The sequence below is a fragment of the Barbus barbus genome (genome assembly GCF_936440315.1).
Source record: "Barbus barbus genome assembly, chromosome: 30".
NCBI classification, from domain to species: Eukaryota; Metazoa; Chordata; class Actinopteri; order Cypriniformes; family Cyprinidae; genus Barbus; species Barbus barbus.
In genome coordinates this window covers 10,116,951-10,133,044 of record NC_136758.1, presented here as the reverse complement: position 1 = coordinate 10,133,044, position 16,094 = coordinate 10,116,951, and the positions used below count along the sequence as shown (strand labels likewise).

At 39.4% G+C, this 16,094-nt stretch overlaps 1 protein-coding gene across 3 annotated transcripts in view; it reads left to right on the top strand.

Annotated features, from left to right (window-relative positions):
- The window catches only part of LOC306850755 (uncharacterized protein), a 43,574-nt gene extending 27,951 nt beyond the window's left edge, over positions 1–15,623 (top strand). For 2 of the 3 annotated variants that reach the window (XM_079386601.1, XM_079386600.1), the window contains exons 19-32: positions 347–408; positions 705–877; positions 1,180–1,651; positions 2,098–9,237; positions 10,528–10,725; positions 10,796–10,979; positions 11,082–11,222; positions 11,312–11,405; positions 11,486–11,652; positions 11,731–11,795; positions 11,870–12,072; positions 13,902–13,981; positions 14,071–14,229; positions 14,328–15,623. In XM_079386601.1, the coding sequence (XP_079242727.1) occupies positions 347–408; positions 705–877; positions 1,180–1,651; positions 2,098–9,237; positions 10,528–10,725; positions 10,796–10,979; positions 11,082–11,222; positions 11,312–11,405; positions 11,486–11,652; positions 11,731–11,795; positions 11,870–12,072; positions 13,902–13,981; positions 14,071–14,229; positions 14,328–14,429 (9,240 nt within the window). In that variant the 3' untranslated portion in view covers positions 14,430–15,623. Of the gene's footprint in view, positions 1–346; positions 409–704; positions 878–1,179; positions 1,652–2,097; positions 9,238–10,187; positions 10,302–10,527; positions 10,726–10,795; positions 10,980–11,081; positions 11,223–11,311; positions 11,406–11,485; positions 11,653–11,730; positions 11,796–11,869; positions 12,073–13,901; positions 13,982–14,070; positions 14,230–14,327 lie in introns of those variants that run through there. The other variant, XM_079386602.1, reaches the window with a different exon arrangement.
- Positions 15,624–16,094: the final 471 nt, after the last annotated feature.

Below are 16,094 nucleotides of genomic sequence, written 5' to 3'. Positions count from 1 at the left end.
TAATATCATGTTCATAATCACCCTGGAGTGCTCAAAATTGTGAATATGAATGGGAATATAATTCAGAGATATTTTACTCATAAGAATGTCTAGGGGTGCCAATAATTGTGTCCAACGTGTATTTGAGAAAAGCATTTATTTCTTAATGATATTTCCTCCCATATTAAATTCTTATTATCCGATGAAAGGTTAGATTTTTGTGAATTAAAAAAAAATAAATGATCAAAAGGATTAACAATGCAGATTCATTTTCATAGCCGCCTTTGATCATATTTACCAAGGGTGCCGATATTTTTGGCCATGACTGTACATATGTATATTTTTATTACATTTTTTATCTATGCAGACCCATGATGGAGGTCTGGTCTACAACTCTACAGAGCTCAACTCATCCAGTTCTGACATAAGGTAGATGTTTTGTTCATTCAAGAGCAGTACATTTTTGAACCATAGATATATTGTACAAGTTCATGGTGTTTCTAAATGTTTAACTGGTAATGAGCCCTCTGGAGAAACTGTTGTTTATGTGGTGTTGCTTGGTTACTATAGTGAGTGTGCAGACAACAAAAGAAAAAAGGGATGGAAGTAAACTAGTTTCTTTGCTGTGTTATTGTAATTTTCTTTAAATCTTTTGTTTCTAATTTTTCAGAACTAGTGGACATATACTGTATCTGCATCAATGAGTTTGTTTGTTGTGTGCTCAGGGTTGCAGGAGGAGATTGTCATGAGAACGGCAATGGGACTGCTCCCAGACAGCGACTAGAGGAACAGCAGTGGTACATAGAGTGTCTACGAGAGGAGATTCAGATGGAGCAGAAAAGAGCGGAGAGAGATCTGGAAAGAGAGCAGGCACATCTCCGACAGCAGCATACTGAGAGTGAGTAGTATTCAAATGCATGTTTAGCATTCAGAAAGGTTTAAAATATATAAAATGCTCTTCAGTATGTAACTTTATTTTTCCTAAAATGTAGGCTTTTAAAAAATGGATTAAAACATTGGGTATATTTTACACACTTTGTACTGAGATATTATTTATTTTGGCAGCACATATACAGTTTTAAACAAAGCTTAAAACAAATGAATATATATTGAATACCTGACAACAAGAAATTGTCCAAATTTCAAATATAAAGCCTTGCCTTGCCATCCTCTAAACTCTGGTTTCTTTTGCATCTAAAGTCAAGCGGTGGATCTTGCAAGAAAAGCAATGGCTTGAAGCCCACAGGGAAAAGGGAACGTTGGAGTCAGGGGTTCAGACAGATCTCATACTTCATAGTGGATTATCATGTCAGATGACTGAGGAGCAAGGCAGTGCTGAAAGAGTCCCACCATCACCTTTAATGGGTGACAGGAAAAGAGTGGTGCAGGAGGAACTGCTGAAGCACCATGCATTGCGCAGAGCTGAGAACCGTGTGCGCCGTAAAAGGTTACATTACCAACTGGAGAAGATTGCACGAAAGCGCCATCTGTTGGAGGCGAAGCGAGAGCTGCAGAGGCTAGAAAAAGAGCTTCTTGAAGGGGGCGATGAAGCCTCATCTCCAGATCTGGGATACCTCTCAAAGTCCAGGGGACGTCCAATGACTTTACGAAGGCATTCATTTTCTGCTGATCTGCTGTCCCGACTGTACCCGCAGCACACTCCCATTTTCAGGTGGGTGTAATCATTTGCTGAGAGTGACGAAAGGCTCTAAAGGAAGGGTTGTGCGGAAAGCCCTTATATGGAGATGATGTATGTGTGTTTAATGCAAATTGCTAACCTTTTGCATGCGATCACTCATTTATAATCATTTAGATTTATTAATATTAGAGCAATGTTTAGAACAAACCCCAAGTGTTAGGCAGAATTTTTTTTGTGAACAGTTCTCATTTGCATGCAAAAATAAATACAACAATGCAATTCTAAGTGAATGAGATCCGCTGTGCATGTTTTGGAGTTTACCTGGTCTAAAGAATGAAGTAGTAAATCTTACCGAAAAAGGTTTTATTCATGTTTAGATTACATTGTTATTTAAAATGATTATTTCAATAACACCAAGAACAGTGGATTGTTTTTACTTTTAAATATATATATATTTTTTTTCCTTTTTTTCCAAACAGCCAGTTCCTCAAAAGGAATAGATCTTCTGAGTTTACAGCATCTCTATCTGGTTTTGCTTGTGCCACTAAATGGGAATCTGATGAATGTCTCAGAGATCAAAAGATTAGAAAACGTTCAAATACAATGCCCTCAAGATATGACCAAGGATCCTCAAGTTTTGCCAGTTTTTCTGACAGCATCAAAAGTCCCTTAAAAGTTGATAGTTCAACTGAAGCCACAAAATTAAAAACTGCCTCCTCAAGCTTGATTGTCAAAAAAAGCACAAGTGACCAAGACAAGAATTGTCTGGATTCAACCACCAAAGCCACTAGAAAAGTATTACCAATAATAAAACAGAAAAGTTCTGTGAAGGGAACAAAGACTCTGTCTCAAGGTGGAAATAAAGGTTTAGAGACCATTCGCAAGGTTTTTTCCCACTCCGTTGGCTCTGGGATCAGAAGTGCTTTGACAAAAGTTTTCCGCAAACCACCATCAGGCTCACGGGGACATAGAAGTGTGAAATCTGTGAACAAAATGATAAGTCAACTTAATGACAAATCAAACAAAAACAAGACTGTGAAAGACTTTGAGCAAAAACAGGAAAAGTGTCCTATCAAGCCCACAATGTCTTATGAAAGTTTGGAGCAGCTTAACTCACTAAAATATAAGCAACAGAGACACTGGCGTAGTGCAGAAGTTCTAACGAGTACCAAGCAATGGGTTGCAGTGCAAAAAGAAACAGCTGGATGGGTGGAACACGGTGGTTGGGAGGATCCCAACGGATCTTCAGATTGTGATAGTATCTTCTCATTGGATTCACTGTCATCAGCTTATGCTACAGTTCTGGCTGAGCAACTTAAGCAGGAGGAATGTGATTCCAGTGATGCTGAGAGTGAAGACAGTAAGATGTCTCAAGATTCTCTTGTTATGGAGAGCAGTGGGAAGCATGTGACTGCCAGACCAATGCTGAGGTTTAAAAAAGTTCCAAGCCACTTAACTACCCCTACAATACCGGCTTCATGCAGCTCTCTGGCAATTGGCCATAAAGAGCAGATGAGAATATCCAAAGATGTACCTGCAGAGGTTTTCTGGAGCCTTAATGGTAGTCAGAAGTTGAAAACGGAGAATGGCCAAGGCATGGCTAGAGACTCTTCACACATCTCTTGTCTAGCATCTGAATCAAGACCTTGTAGTGGTGCAAGTATGAGAGAAACAGAGAATCCACTTGCTCTTACTGATGCTTGGTCATCTACTGATGCAGCAGACAGTCCCAGAATCATCAGGGCTTCAGGACACTTGATCAAACAAGATCCACACACACTAATAGAGAGCAGTAGATCCCAAAGCTCTACAAGTCTAGATCTGTCACACAACATGAATGCCTCAGAAAGCCAGAGCTCACCTCATTCTGACTCCACTCAGGACGGAAATGCAACACTTGAAGAACAAAATGACACATCCTTTGAAAATACCCTGTTGTTAGAGAGTGATCTCAGTTTTATCCCAGGGCAGGAGATCTATTTTAAGGAACCGACTACCAATGCAGGACCATATACAACTCACACAGTCTGCGATTCTACAGACTCTTTAGATGGGGAAGCAGACCCAAATACCCCAACCACTGAATATGAACCACTGAATCCCACTGTGACTGAATCATTGCTGATCAACTCTTGTTCCAAAGCAGGTGAGATCTCAATAAATACCACTTGCTTCCCAGTTAACTCTAGTAGGGAAGATTTACATGTTAGAGAGGAGCCATCATCATCCCCAGTGTACCCTGAGGATTGTTCTCTGAAGGCAAACTTAAACCTGACAGTAGGTTATCAGGTTTCAACATGTGACAATACACGAGATCCAGAAGTTAAAAATTCTGAAGCAGCACAGATTCTAAATGAATCACACAACAATGCAAGCACTGCCAATGGCAAAACCATTGAACACTGTGATGAAGAAAATAAGTACTTCTATACGGAACAGTGCACAGAAATGGATTGCACAACAGATACCAAAGATTATGCATTGACGATCAAACAATCAGACAAGCATGGCAGAGAAGTTAATAGATTTGGCAGAGATGACGAACACTTTGGTGTAAAGTTGGAGAATGAGCCAGTCACTGGAGCATGCAAAATGAACGACCCTCATGCAGGCTTTGTGGGAAATATGAAGCTTCCAAAGAAAAGTGATGAATATGTTTCACACTCTGAGACTGCACTTTTAAATATAGATCAGGGACAGTCGTCTGCTTGTTCAACTACCAATGCAGAATCTGTAAAAAAGAGATCACTTTTGGAAAACTGGCTTACACCCGATATGGTGGAAAACTCTGATCAAGAGCTAGAGGGCAAAAAAATAAAAAATACACCATTAGCTAGTGATGATCACAAGACTTTAATCAGTAAAGATCACGTTAATACTTTTAGAAATGACAGTAGTGTATGCGATAGTGGGCTGACACAAACAAATTGTACTAGCCTGAAATCCTCTAGGAGTCCAGAGATTAAAAACATTGTTGACAACAGTAAAGAGGATGGAAAAGATGCAGGCCAGATTGTGGCGAGAAAGGCCAATAACAGATATTTTCAGATGAGCGACTCTGCAATTAATGATAAAATATCAGAGGTGGTGGAAGAACATTTTATGATGTCTCTAAGAGAAGACTACAGTGAAGATCAAGAGCCAAACACAAAGAAAGAAAATACTTCTTCAGCTAAACTGGATAATTTGAAGTCCAAAACAAACAAAAATGAATTTAATTATGAAAGTACTCAGGCTGGACATGGTGAGAGTAATAGTTCCCAGACTTTCTCATGTATGTCAAAATCAGAGATTCATAAAGACAACTCTACTGTGCACCTGAATAACGGCAATGCACAAACAGAACCAAGACATTCTTTGACTTTGAAGGATCATGCAGTCTTGAACTCCAGTGGCACAGAAGAGCATATTATAAGGATGAAAGAGAAGAAAGTTGAACAAGAAAGTCCAAAATGTGGCTATGTCAGTGATAACATGGAATCAGTACTATACTGCACTATAGAGGAACAGAGCACAGGTGAACTAAAAACCAGTGAATCAGTGTCTTGTGTCAAAGAAACTATTATTGATGTGAATACATCAAGAGAGAACATTATTGTCTGCACCCAACTGAGAAAGGATTATGTTGATGCTTCAAACCCTGTTCAAAGGAAAAATTGCGTCAGTGAAGGGATTTTAGAGGGTGATAGAGTCACAGTATTAAAACCACTGCTTCCCTACATGTATGCACAAGATACTTTATCTCTTAAGCTGACAAACGGGTTGGAGAAATTTCAGAAAGTAAATCAGTACTTGCACCAGAATGCACAGATAGTTGACAACAAAACAAATCTAAATGAAAGTGCACTGATCTCTCAGGAAATGCACAATTGTGATGATAAACCACTATCTCATGGACATTCAAGACTTTTGAATGAAACTTTGTGCTCACCAAGTGAAAACTGTCTTATGAATGTCTCAACTCCAGCAAAGTCCAGTAAATGCAAAATTCCTCCGGTGTCATTGTCCTCTGAAGCAACAGTGAAACATACGGTCTCAGGTGGACACTCCGAATATGTGGCTGATACTTTTCAGCAAACCATGGAGGCACAAAATAAAAAGACATGTTCATATAACTCCTCAATATCAAGTATGGAAGATTACCAATCAGCAGTGGATGGCAATTACCCAACTTCTGAAGCCCGGCCTTCAAGCAATCTTGCATTTTATGAATTTGGCCCAAGAAATCTTGGAAAACCTAATGGTTGTGTCAGCCAAGATAAAACTTGTACTAAACTTTCCTTGGAAAGTGCCACTATCAGTAGTAATTGTGATAAAGACAAAGAAAGACCTGTGGAGCACATACTCAGCGGTTACTCTGAAGATTTAAGAAAAGACGCCACCATTTCAGATTTAAGCCAGGCACCACAAAGAATACAAATGCACAATTTGCTTAAACCCTGTGATACTGGAAAAATCGACAAGGAGCCACAATCAGAGAATCAGTCAATCAACACAAGTAATCAAATGGAAATGGTGGTTACATCTCAGTATAATGATGGCAGCATCAAAGGAATGCAAAGTTGTTATAACCAACAACTGAAAAATCAAGTGCCAAATATGCCTAAAAATCACCAGTCAGCGTGTATGCAAAAACGAGAGCCTGGTAAATCTGTTGAGGTATATCACAATGCAAAACAAACTCGCTGCAGTCAAAACACAAAGGAATATTATAATAACACGTATAAATCTACAGACCGAGCAGAACATGTCACATCAGCAAATGCTACAAAACATGGCAATGGTAATGATGACAGACGGAAAGGAAAACAAAAGCGACACAGGAAGGCCCACTTTATAGCACCTCCAAGTTCATCCACTGATTCTGCACCTGATTTATCTTTGGATGAAAGTACCACATCTAAAAGTCATGTGTCTCGTACCAAACCTGCTTCTCAAGCAAACCTGCTTCCTACCAGTCAAAATGCTCTTGGCAAATACAAAAGTTCTCCACTTGGTGAAGAAGGCATTCCTTTAACTTCAGCAATTAGTCCAAGATCATTAGAAGCACAATCAAGACAGAGATACACCCAGCAGCCTAGAGAGATACTTACCATACATAGCGAATCTGAGATTGAGAAAACTGCATGTCAACAAGATCATGGTTCTACTCAAGAAATGCTAAAGATAGAGAAGACGGAATCAAAGTGTGATAAAGACATTACTTTAAGGAAGAACGCTTCTTCCGAGGAGATTTCAGTTCATGTGGAAGACCATGCTCAGCCATTTAAGGAGACTGTCCCACAGACGAGAGATTCTGCAATACATTTTGCTTCAAGTGATATTAACCCATTTATTCATTCAAGAGCTACTGTGGTGGTTAACACAACAGTCCACAAAAAGCAGGCCTTTGGAAGTGCTGCTAATTTATCCTGCAAACACTCTCCACTCAATAGTTCCAATAAGAATATGACGAGGTGCTGTAGTGTAGACAATGGCCTAAATATTCAGGACTCCCCTTTCAGTTCTCATTTGAGCGCTTATGTAAATCATAAAGGCCTCTCTAGCACACTGAGTAGTAATGAATATTCTAGAGATCAAATTTCTTCTGAACCTCTGATTAAGGCAGGCTCTTATTCATCTAGCAGTTCAAATAAGCAGACCTTAACAGCTTTGAAATGTGACTCTTACAATGGTGCCTCAGAAGAATTACGCCACAGTTCAGGTCAAGTTGACGAAATAGTGCTGGTCTACTCCTCTGAGCATGAATCTCAGGAACATCTAAGTCCAAGCAGGTGTGATCAAGGCACACAAACCATTGAGGTTAATAAGGACCTTAAAAGAAAGAGCCGTCACAGAAGAAGCAGCACCCAGACACCAGTCTCCAAACCAGGGAATGGTGCCCCAACCACATGGACAAGTCTGCAGAACATGTCGGAACATCTCTCTGACCTGATACACAACACCTCTGATCTTCTGGGGAACATACAGTGTATGCGAACAGGGGAAAAGCCACCAAAATATGACCAGCCTAAACACTGTTTCCAGGTTTCATCTGGCAGTAACTACAAGAGGGACTGTTGTACACAAACTTCACTGGACATTGGGGTACAGACAGAGAACGCTCCAAGGTCAACAAATGCTACAGCCCATGAAGTAAATGTTATTGTTAAAGTTATTGGCTCAGATATTTGTAATGTGTCCCAGCTTGATGTCGATGCCAAGATCTTGAAGAATAAATGTGAAAGGGAACAGGCCTATGAAAGGATTAAAAGCCTGCCTGATTTACATCCCAAAAGTTTAAAGGTGACAGAGAGTCAAAATTTTCTGATTCCTCCCCAAAAGGTTCTTTCATTAGAGACTCTTGTGCCAAATCTTGATGCTCCCACTTTGGAAGCATTTGAAGGAAACACAGTAGATAATTCCTGTAAGAAGCTACCTTCATCCAGCTACCTTGGAGCAAAATGCTCGCATATGAAGCAAGAGGAGAAGCAGACTTATCACAGAAATGTAGACCTAAGGAATTGCTTTAATAAACAAATTATGCTTATGGATCGTGCATGCTCCCCTATCCTTACAGTGAAGGCTGCAAGATACACCCAGCAAAGACAAGTAAAAACAACCCAGGCTTCAACAAACCTTAAAACCGAGGGACAAGAGAATCAGTACTCAAATGTATACAACGAGCCATTGAAAGGTCATAAAATGTCCAACCATGAGAATAAGGTACTAGATCAGGAGAACCTTTGTATCCTTCACAGTAAAAATGCAAGAGCAGCATCTACATCGGTGTCATCTGTGACCTATAACCTGAGTGACCTTAGTTGTCCAAATCTAGGTGGATCTGATGACTTCTCAAATAGCATCTGTCCCCACAGCAAATGCATGAAAAATGAGAGGCATGAATATTCTCATGAAGTTGAAGACAGGGTAATACGTAAACCCACTATTAACCATTCCCTATCTCAGCCACAAAGAATGGCCCTCTCCCCTCCAAGCAGCACCATTGGTGTCCAACTTGCATCCTCCTCGGATAACGTCAGACAATCTAAAATGGAAAACCTAGAAAGACCTCATTTGTCAACTGTGAACAGTCATTTGAGTCACATATCTTCTGGCTATATAATAAAGAGTTGGAATCATTCAAAACAAAGTACTGTGCAACAGCAGGAAGATGACATGATGTCTCTGGTGCCAAGCGAGTGCAACACAGATGTTCTGGTCAGCATCAATCCTCTGGCAGAACCCAGCACGCTCAAAGAACATCAGTGGATCCCTGATGATCTGCCCATCCACAACAAATTTACTGACTGGTCTGGCATTAATCAGCAGCCACCATCAACTCTTAGTAGAATTCACAGACCAACTGGACTGCACTTCACAAAGCTCAGCCCCAGTAACTGGCAAGAGCCATCAGAGAAAACAGACAGGAGAGCACAAGAAATTGAGAAGCTGAGGAAAGAACGTGAGCGGGTTTTAGCCTCTGTACATATGGATCTGAGCCCCCATCAGCTGACTGTTGAACTCACAGAGGCCAAGCTGCATTATGGCCAAGGGGAAACAGACACTTTGCTTAAAATTCTCAAGTCTGGTTCTAAAGAGGCATCTTCAGCCTGTAACAAACAGGAGCTCCTTAACAGGTCTGTATAACCTGCGATTACATTTTATTTGAAGTATTACAAAGTTTGTACAATATTTAAAGGGGTCTTGAACTGCCTTTGTTTATTTTGTACTGTTCTCTGAAGTCCACTTATAATGTTATCAAGAGTTTTACAGTTATTTTCTGTTCTGCTTTGTTCTCATCAGAACGCTCTGTTTGAATAGGCGTGACAGATTGTAAACACCCACTGCTGTGATTGGCTAACAGTTGTGTATGTTTGACAGCCTACATCCTTCATAGAGGGACGCTTCTGTGATTTAGGTTAAAAATGCAAAAATACTCAGTACACATCAAACAATCTGTAATAATAGACAAAGCAATAGTGACCACGTAATAAAAACGGTTACTCTCACTTGTGTTGTGCAACATTACTGTCAGATCCAATGTAGTTGGCACAGCACTGTATTTTATTTTCAATCTGTGTCAAATTGTGCTTTGTTTGTAAATTAATCCTCTGTAAAATACAGTGAACAAAGGACCAAGTTCTTACCGATGTGGTCTGGCACTTCATTACAAATAAAGTTCAGCATTGTTTTCTGCATAGACCTGCGTTTGCCGCTCTTCTCATTTACCTACTGCGTGAATCGGTGGGCGGGGCTTAACAGGCAGTGATGTAGAAGCAGGCGTTGATGTTCTTCTGCGGAATCGGTGTTTAGCCACACTATTACATCATAAAGTGAAACATTCCACAACCTGTCATTTTGACAGATTGGCTTCAATATAAGCTGTTTTTAGACTAACAAGAAAGTTTCGAGTTCTGAGACTTGCAGAAAGTTTTCATAACACAATGACCTCTTACATGTCAAAAGATCAAGAGAATTTTGATTTCTCAGTTCATGACCCCTTTAAAGTTTTTTTATTTATTTATTTTTATTTATTTTTTTGGAATTACATTTAGGGTGTTTTCACACTAGCACTTTGTGTACCCAGGTTTGTTTGTGATCAGAATTTGGTGCGTTTGGATGATGTGAATGCCTACAGCAGAAGTTGATGTTCTTCACAAACATTTGCAACATATTTGACCATATAGAACCAAGCACATTTCTGTGTTGACACATGGGAAACCAAACCAAATGTTCAAAAGCCGTTGTACAAAACTGAGATGACCAACACTATGGATTTTGCTGCCTTCTCCTACATCGTCATTAACAAGCAATAAAACCTGTGGTTTAGACCCCGAATAATATGGGCATTTTTATGTGTGAAAATAGTGTGAAAACACTCTTAGTTTTCAGAGCTTGTTATAAATAGAATTCTATTCTGTCATCAGGCACAGGAAGAGCATTGAAAGTTTGAGAAAAGACAGAGAAGCCCGTCTCCAGATGTGCCGTCGGGCTCGGAGCCTCAGTCCCAGTAAGCATCGGATCCCTATAAATTATGAGGAGCAATCTCAAAGAGTTTCAGACCTGCCAAGCAGACGAAGGAAATATCTACAGCAGCTCAGACAAGAGATTGTCGAAACCAGCAGGTGATTTGGAAGTTAAATTTCTTTGTAATATTCTAGAATTCTACATACTGAACCGGATGCTCTTCCACAGAGTTCCTGATCCACCAAGAAGAGAGGGTCAATGTCCATCTGACATTGAGCTTCTATTGCGTGACTACAGTCGAGCACGTGAAGAGGCAAGAGCAGAGATTGCACGTGCACGAGACCGACTCCGTGAGAGGACCGAACAGGAGAAGATAAGACTACAGCAGCAAGCTCTCTCACAGGCAGTGAAGGTCAGTGAAACTTGATCATTTTAAAACTTGTAAGAATCAAGAATAATCAACCTTTGCTGCTTTGAAATAGTTTTGTGATTTCTTTCCCTGTGTCTTATGTAGGATGACCTGCGGTTTCGCACACGCATTAGTAACAGTACTTTATGTAGTGGTTCGAACCTGAGTCTTTCCTCAGGGCCCACTTCAGGGTACAACAGCAGCAATGCTGCCATACTGAAAGACATTACCTCACCATTAATACAGGTAAGGAACCACACTAAGCAGTTTAACATGCTTCCATGATAGTTTAATTTTAAAATGCTATTTTTCAATCTCTTCACCTCATTCCCCAGGTAAACGGAGTCTCAGAATTCAAAGTAAGGACTCGACCTCCGGTGATCCCGTTGCAGACTTCAAAAGCTCATCGTAGATGGCTGTCAGTCCAGGGTGAGCGATAACCCATAAACAATTGAAAACCCAATGGCCATGCTTCGAATCCACTAAATCAGATCTCTTATTCTCTCCAGATATCAGTCTGGAGACATCGGTCACTGGATATGAGCCTGAGTCCTCCTCCACTCCATCATCTCCTCCCTGTGCTCGACAGCGCACTCCCTCCTTTGGCTCTCCTTCATCTATATCAACTTCATATCAGGATATCGCAGACTGTACTCTTGCCAGTGCTATTTCAGAAGTATGCTACTTTCACGTTTCAAAATATGCAAGAGCATTTCGATATCAAATGCTTCAAAGACTTGCTTGTTTGTTTTAGGTATATTTGGCCTCTGGTGGTGATGCGAGGAATCTGCTGGCTGGGAAGGCAGCTGCTGGTTGGAGGTGCACTAATTTGCGTATTTTGCAGGTATAAACCTCTTAGAAGTATTCCGTCCTCACGTTCCATTTCTCACCAGGCATCAAGGTGTGGAGAGAGGCGTTCAAGTCTTTCACAAGGCTACATCCAGACCCTCAGCTCATGGGTTTCTTGGAGCAGTAGAGCTGGAGAGACCTTTGGCCAGTCTGTGGCCTATAGTTCGAGATCACTCAAAGACTCATTTGTACCACGAGTCTATTAAATCTGCCTGGACACGACCACTGGACGAAAGCACACAACTAGGTAAAGCTCAGTGCACAATATATGATTTTGCAATCAGACAAATCTCTGGGATTTTAAGGGGTTTCTGTTGTCTTAGGAGTAAAATCGTGAGTCTTTGATCATTTAGTGTCACATGTTCACTGACGGGCAATTAATGGTCTTTGCGATGAATCAGAAAATTAGGGTCACACTGCTACAATGTGACTGCTCCGAAGGCTCATGTGCACTGAAGAACCAGTACGTGGTTTCTTCAAGTCTTAAGTGGCCTTTCCATAAATGAAGGCCAAAGATCACAAATCAGAGCAGAAATTCTTAAAGGGACAGTTCACCCAATAATGAAAATTGTCATTAATTACTCACCCTCGTTCCGATCCTGTAAGACCTTTGTTTATCTTCAGAACACAAATTAAGATATTTTTGATGAAATCCAAGAGCTTTCTGACCCTGCATAGATGCCATAGATGGAGCCGTAGTTCACTAATAAGCAGCTGAATGCGACTGATCAGCGATTATGAACGCGATTTTGCATCGCTTGTCAGCGAACTATGGCTCCGTGTATTAAATGCCGCTCCATCTGAAAGCAGGTGATGGAGATTTACCGCTAATCAAAGAACTGGCTTTACTGACGAGATGCACATGACAATAGCATGCGATTTAATCATGCAGCCCTACTTCTACTCTGCATTATGTCCGCTGCCATTCATGAGAGTACCACGACGCATGCGAGAAGAGAAGAGTTATTGAACACTGTACATGTTGCACAGTCTGCCTTGTCTCTGTTTTTTAGATCATTACGTAATTACGTTATCTTAAAGGATTAAAAAAATTGTACAGTAAATAGTAGGCTTAAAGGCGCCCGCCCCCTACACTATAACACTGAAGCCGTGGCTGAAATCGGTCACTTGTTCACAGAATTAGTATTTTCTGTACGGTGAATGGTCTGCACTATATAGGGTACAGGGAACGATTCAGACAGTGTAAATATGCTTTCCATTGAGGAAAAAAGTAGTCTGGTTTCGCGCTGTGTCACATTAAATTACACAGACGGGGAGCAAAAATAACAACATAGCTGGTCTCATGCTATCACAAACTTTATAAGTTCTGATTATGAGCTCGACAACTTCAAGCGATCAACTCTCATTGCTTTCATATGCAACTTTTAACTACCACATTCCTATTTAAGATCATTCTGGTAGCACTTGAAGGCAGCATCAGTGAAAACAGGCAGAGGCTCTTTCAGAAGGGCAATTTGGAAAACAAACGCGTGATACTTACTTTGTCTGGAGCTGACATTCGCGCACGAAGCGTTGGTATTGATTCCTAAACATATAGGATATTTCCTTAGAAAATGAAATTTAACCACAGTGTCCTCGGCTCAGATGAGGGGAGATTATGGCGACTCCTATGTTTATTAGTGCATCCCAAAACACACTTGTAAAGTCTCTTTGGCGCTGACATTGTATATAACTCCAGTAATTGCGGACCGCAGCTTCTCACTCAGGGCTGTGTTTATGCTAATAGGGCAGAGAGCGTCAAAAATGGACGGGACTTTTTCCCCTTGGTGACGTGAGCGGAGGGAGAATCTGAGACGGCTCTTTTGGAGAGACTGTTCATGATTTGTTGGTTTTATAAAAAAATGAGTTGGTGGATTTTTAACATTATTGGCTGGTTGTTTTCACACACTGTAGCCATACAACTGTGTTCAAACACCTTATAACAGTGAATTTTGCATAATATGTCCCCTTTAATAGGTAAGATATAATGATTATAACTTATCTTCAAATGCAGGCAAAAGCAAAATGTACCTTTACTGATTGTATTGCTTAGTCTTGTCTTTCTCTTCAATCAAGTCTATCTTTTGACGGACGTATCCAACTGCCAGCTTAAGCAGCCGCGGGACTTCTGCTGCCTCAGTACAGAATCTAAACAGGTGTTCTTTACACTCTATTCTATGACTAGCTTTATTCAAAATACCTTGCCTTAATCACACACCATTTTGATCTGTCCTCTTTTCTTTAGGATGATATGTGGGTGCTGGCCATGCAGTCTGTATTTGAGGAGACAATGCCACGTCCCAGTATGGATACTATTCGTGGTGAGATTCTACCCAGTGCGTGGATCCTTCAACCCAGCCAGCGTGACAGTCGAGAGCTTGTCACTGTCATCTACTTGTTACAAGTAAGATAGCTTGCCCTTGTATACTTTCCTTCATCGTGTATCAGTTTATAAATTAGCATTTGCAAATTCCTCATTGTTTCCTGTGTCTCCCCCTATAGGTGGATTTGGGAAGCCCGTCCTTGGCTCCTAGACTGCTGAATACAGTGTCTAGGAAGCAAGCAGCTGTCATAGCAGACCTCGATTCGTTCTTCTCTTTATGACAAATCAGGTTACACATGTAGCAACAAGCAAGCACTTACACTAAAACCCTGAAGGTTTTTGCTAAGATTTGCACCTCATGTTCTTGCTCTTTACTTGATTCTTTTTCACATAGCACTGATGGTATGATTATATTGTATAACACATTATCTTGCCTTATTTTATTGTCTTTATTGTTGTTATTAGATAACTTTGCCCCCATGTGCCAAAGTATTAATTATTGTAAAAAGATTATAATACTTTGACTGATCAAAGTAAAATCCCAAAGCTATTTTTTCATATATATAGTTATTATTTGATTATCATTTGATATAGACTAAACTATGCACAGCTCTGTTATTTGTAATGAAGGATATTCATATAAAACAATCAACTGTATTACAGTATTCTTTTAATGTATAGAATTGTCTTAAGCTACTATCAGAAAGAACTAGTATGTAAAACTTGAACTTGACATCAGCTGTAGAGACTTTTTGAGCATTATTCTGTAATATACAGTACAGTGCCTTTCATAAACATGTCCAATTCCTTTCTTTTTTATGGGTTGTTTGCTGGTAGTATAGTTTTTCAGCCATTTTCACTTTTGTTTGTGCAATTTTCATGCAATTTCTGTGTAACTGAAAGTTCTATATTGACTGAAATGGGATAGATTGACTATCATAAAACTGTTATTGAGTATTTTTTATTTTTGTAAAATGTGCATGCAAAATATTCTTTTAAATTTCTGTGTAATGAAATGCAAACAAAAGTTAATAATTTTAAACATGAACTGTTACACCTTCTACAGTGTATAGATAATACAAATATTTGGATTTGCATTAAAGCCATTACATTTTGGCATAGTGGTCAAGAGGGTCTTTGCTCAAGCACCGTAGAATGATACAAGACCAGTGGTTTTATTTGTAACTTAGCTGATCTGTAAAACATTGTTGCCGCTGAAACAAAAAAGTATACTGTATAAATGAAGGATATTTCTTTTTTTAATTACATCACATTGTTTTAATATACTGTAAATGTCTTCTATATTATGTAATCTATTATCTAAATGTAAAATAATTGATCATTTATGTTTTAAAATATTCTCTTCATTTTTACTGTTTTTTATGTTTCTGTGGAAGAGCTTCCATAATCTTAATGACATTTAATTTATGAACCAGAACATATTTTTATTAAATACATTTGGCTTTTTTCATATGTTTCTTGTTTTCAGTCTTTATTTTAGTATTTAAAAGTTTAAGTGCAAGGCCTTGACCACATGGGGACCGAATTAACTTGTAAGGGAAAGTGTGTAGCATACATGACTTTAGATAACATGCGAACGGTAATATATGTTTTATATATAAAATATTACGCATTAATAGTTCTAATAGGATTAATATATATCCAAAGTGACTTAAAAATGAGGACAATGGAAGCAATCAAAATCAACAAAGGAGCAATGATATGCAAGTGCAAGTCTCAGTTAGCTTAACGCAGTACAAAAGTCTAAAAGGGGCAAGTTATATATATATATATATATATATATATATATATATATATATATATATGCATATAAGAGATGCAGAAATGTGAGATGAGAAAACAAAGGAAATCAGACAATACTAAACAATTCATTTTACATGAACTAGGCCTAAAAAAAAAACGGTAGCGTAAATAACTTGGTTACT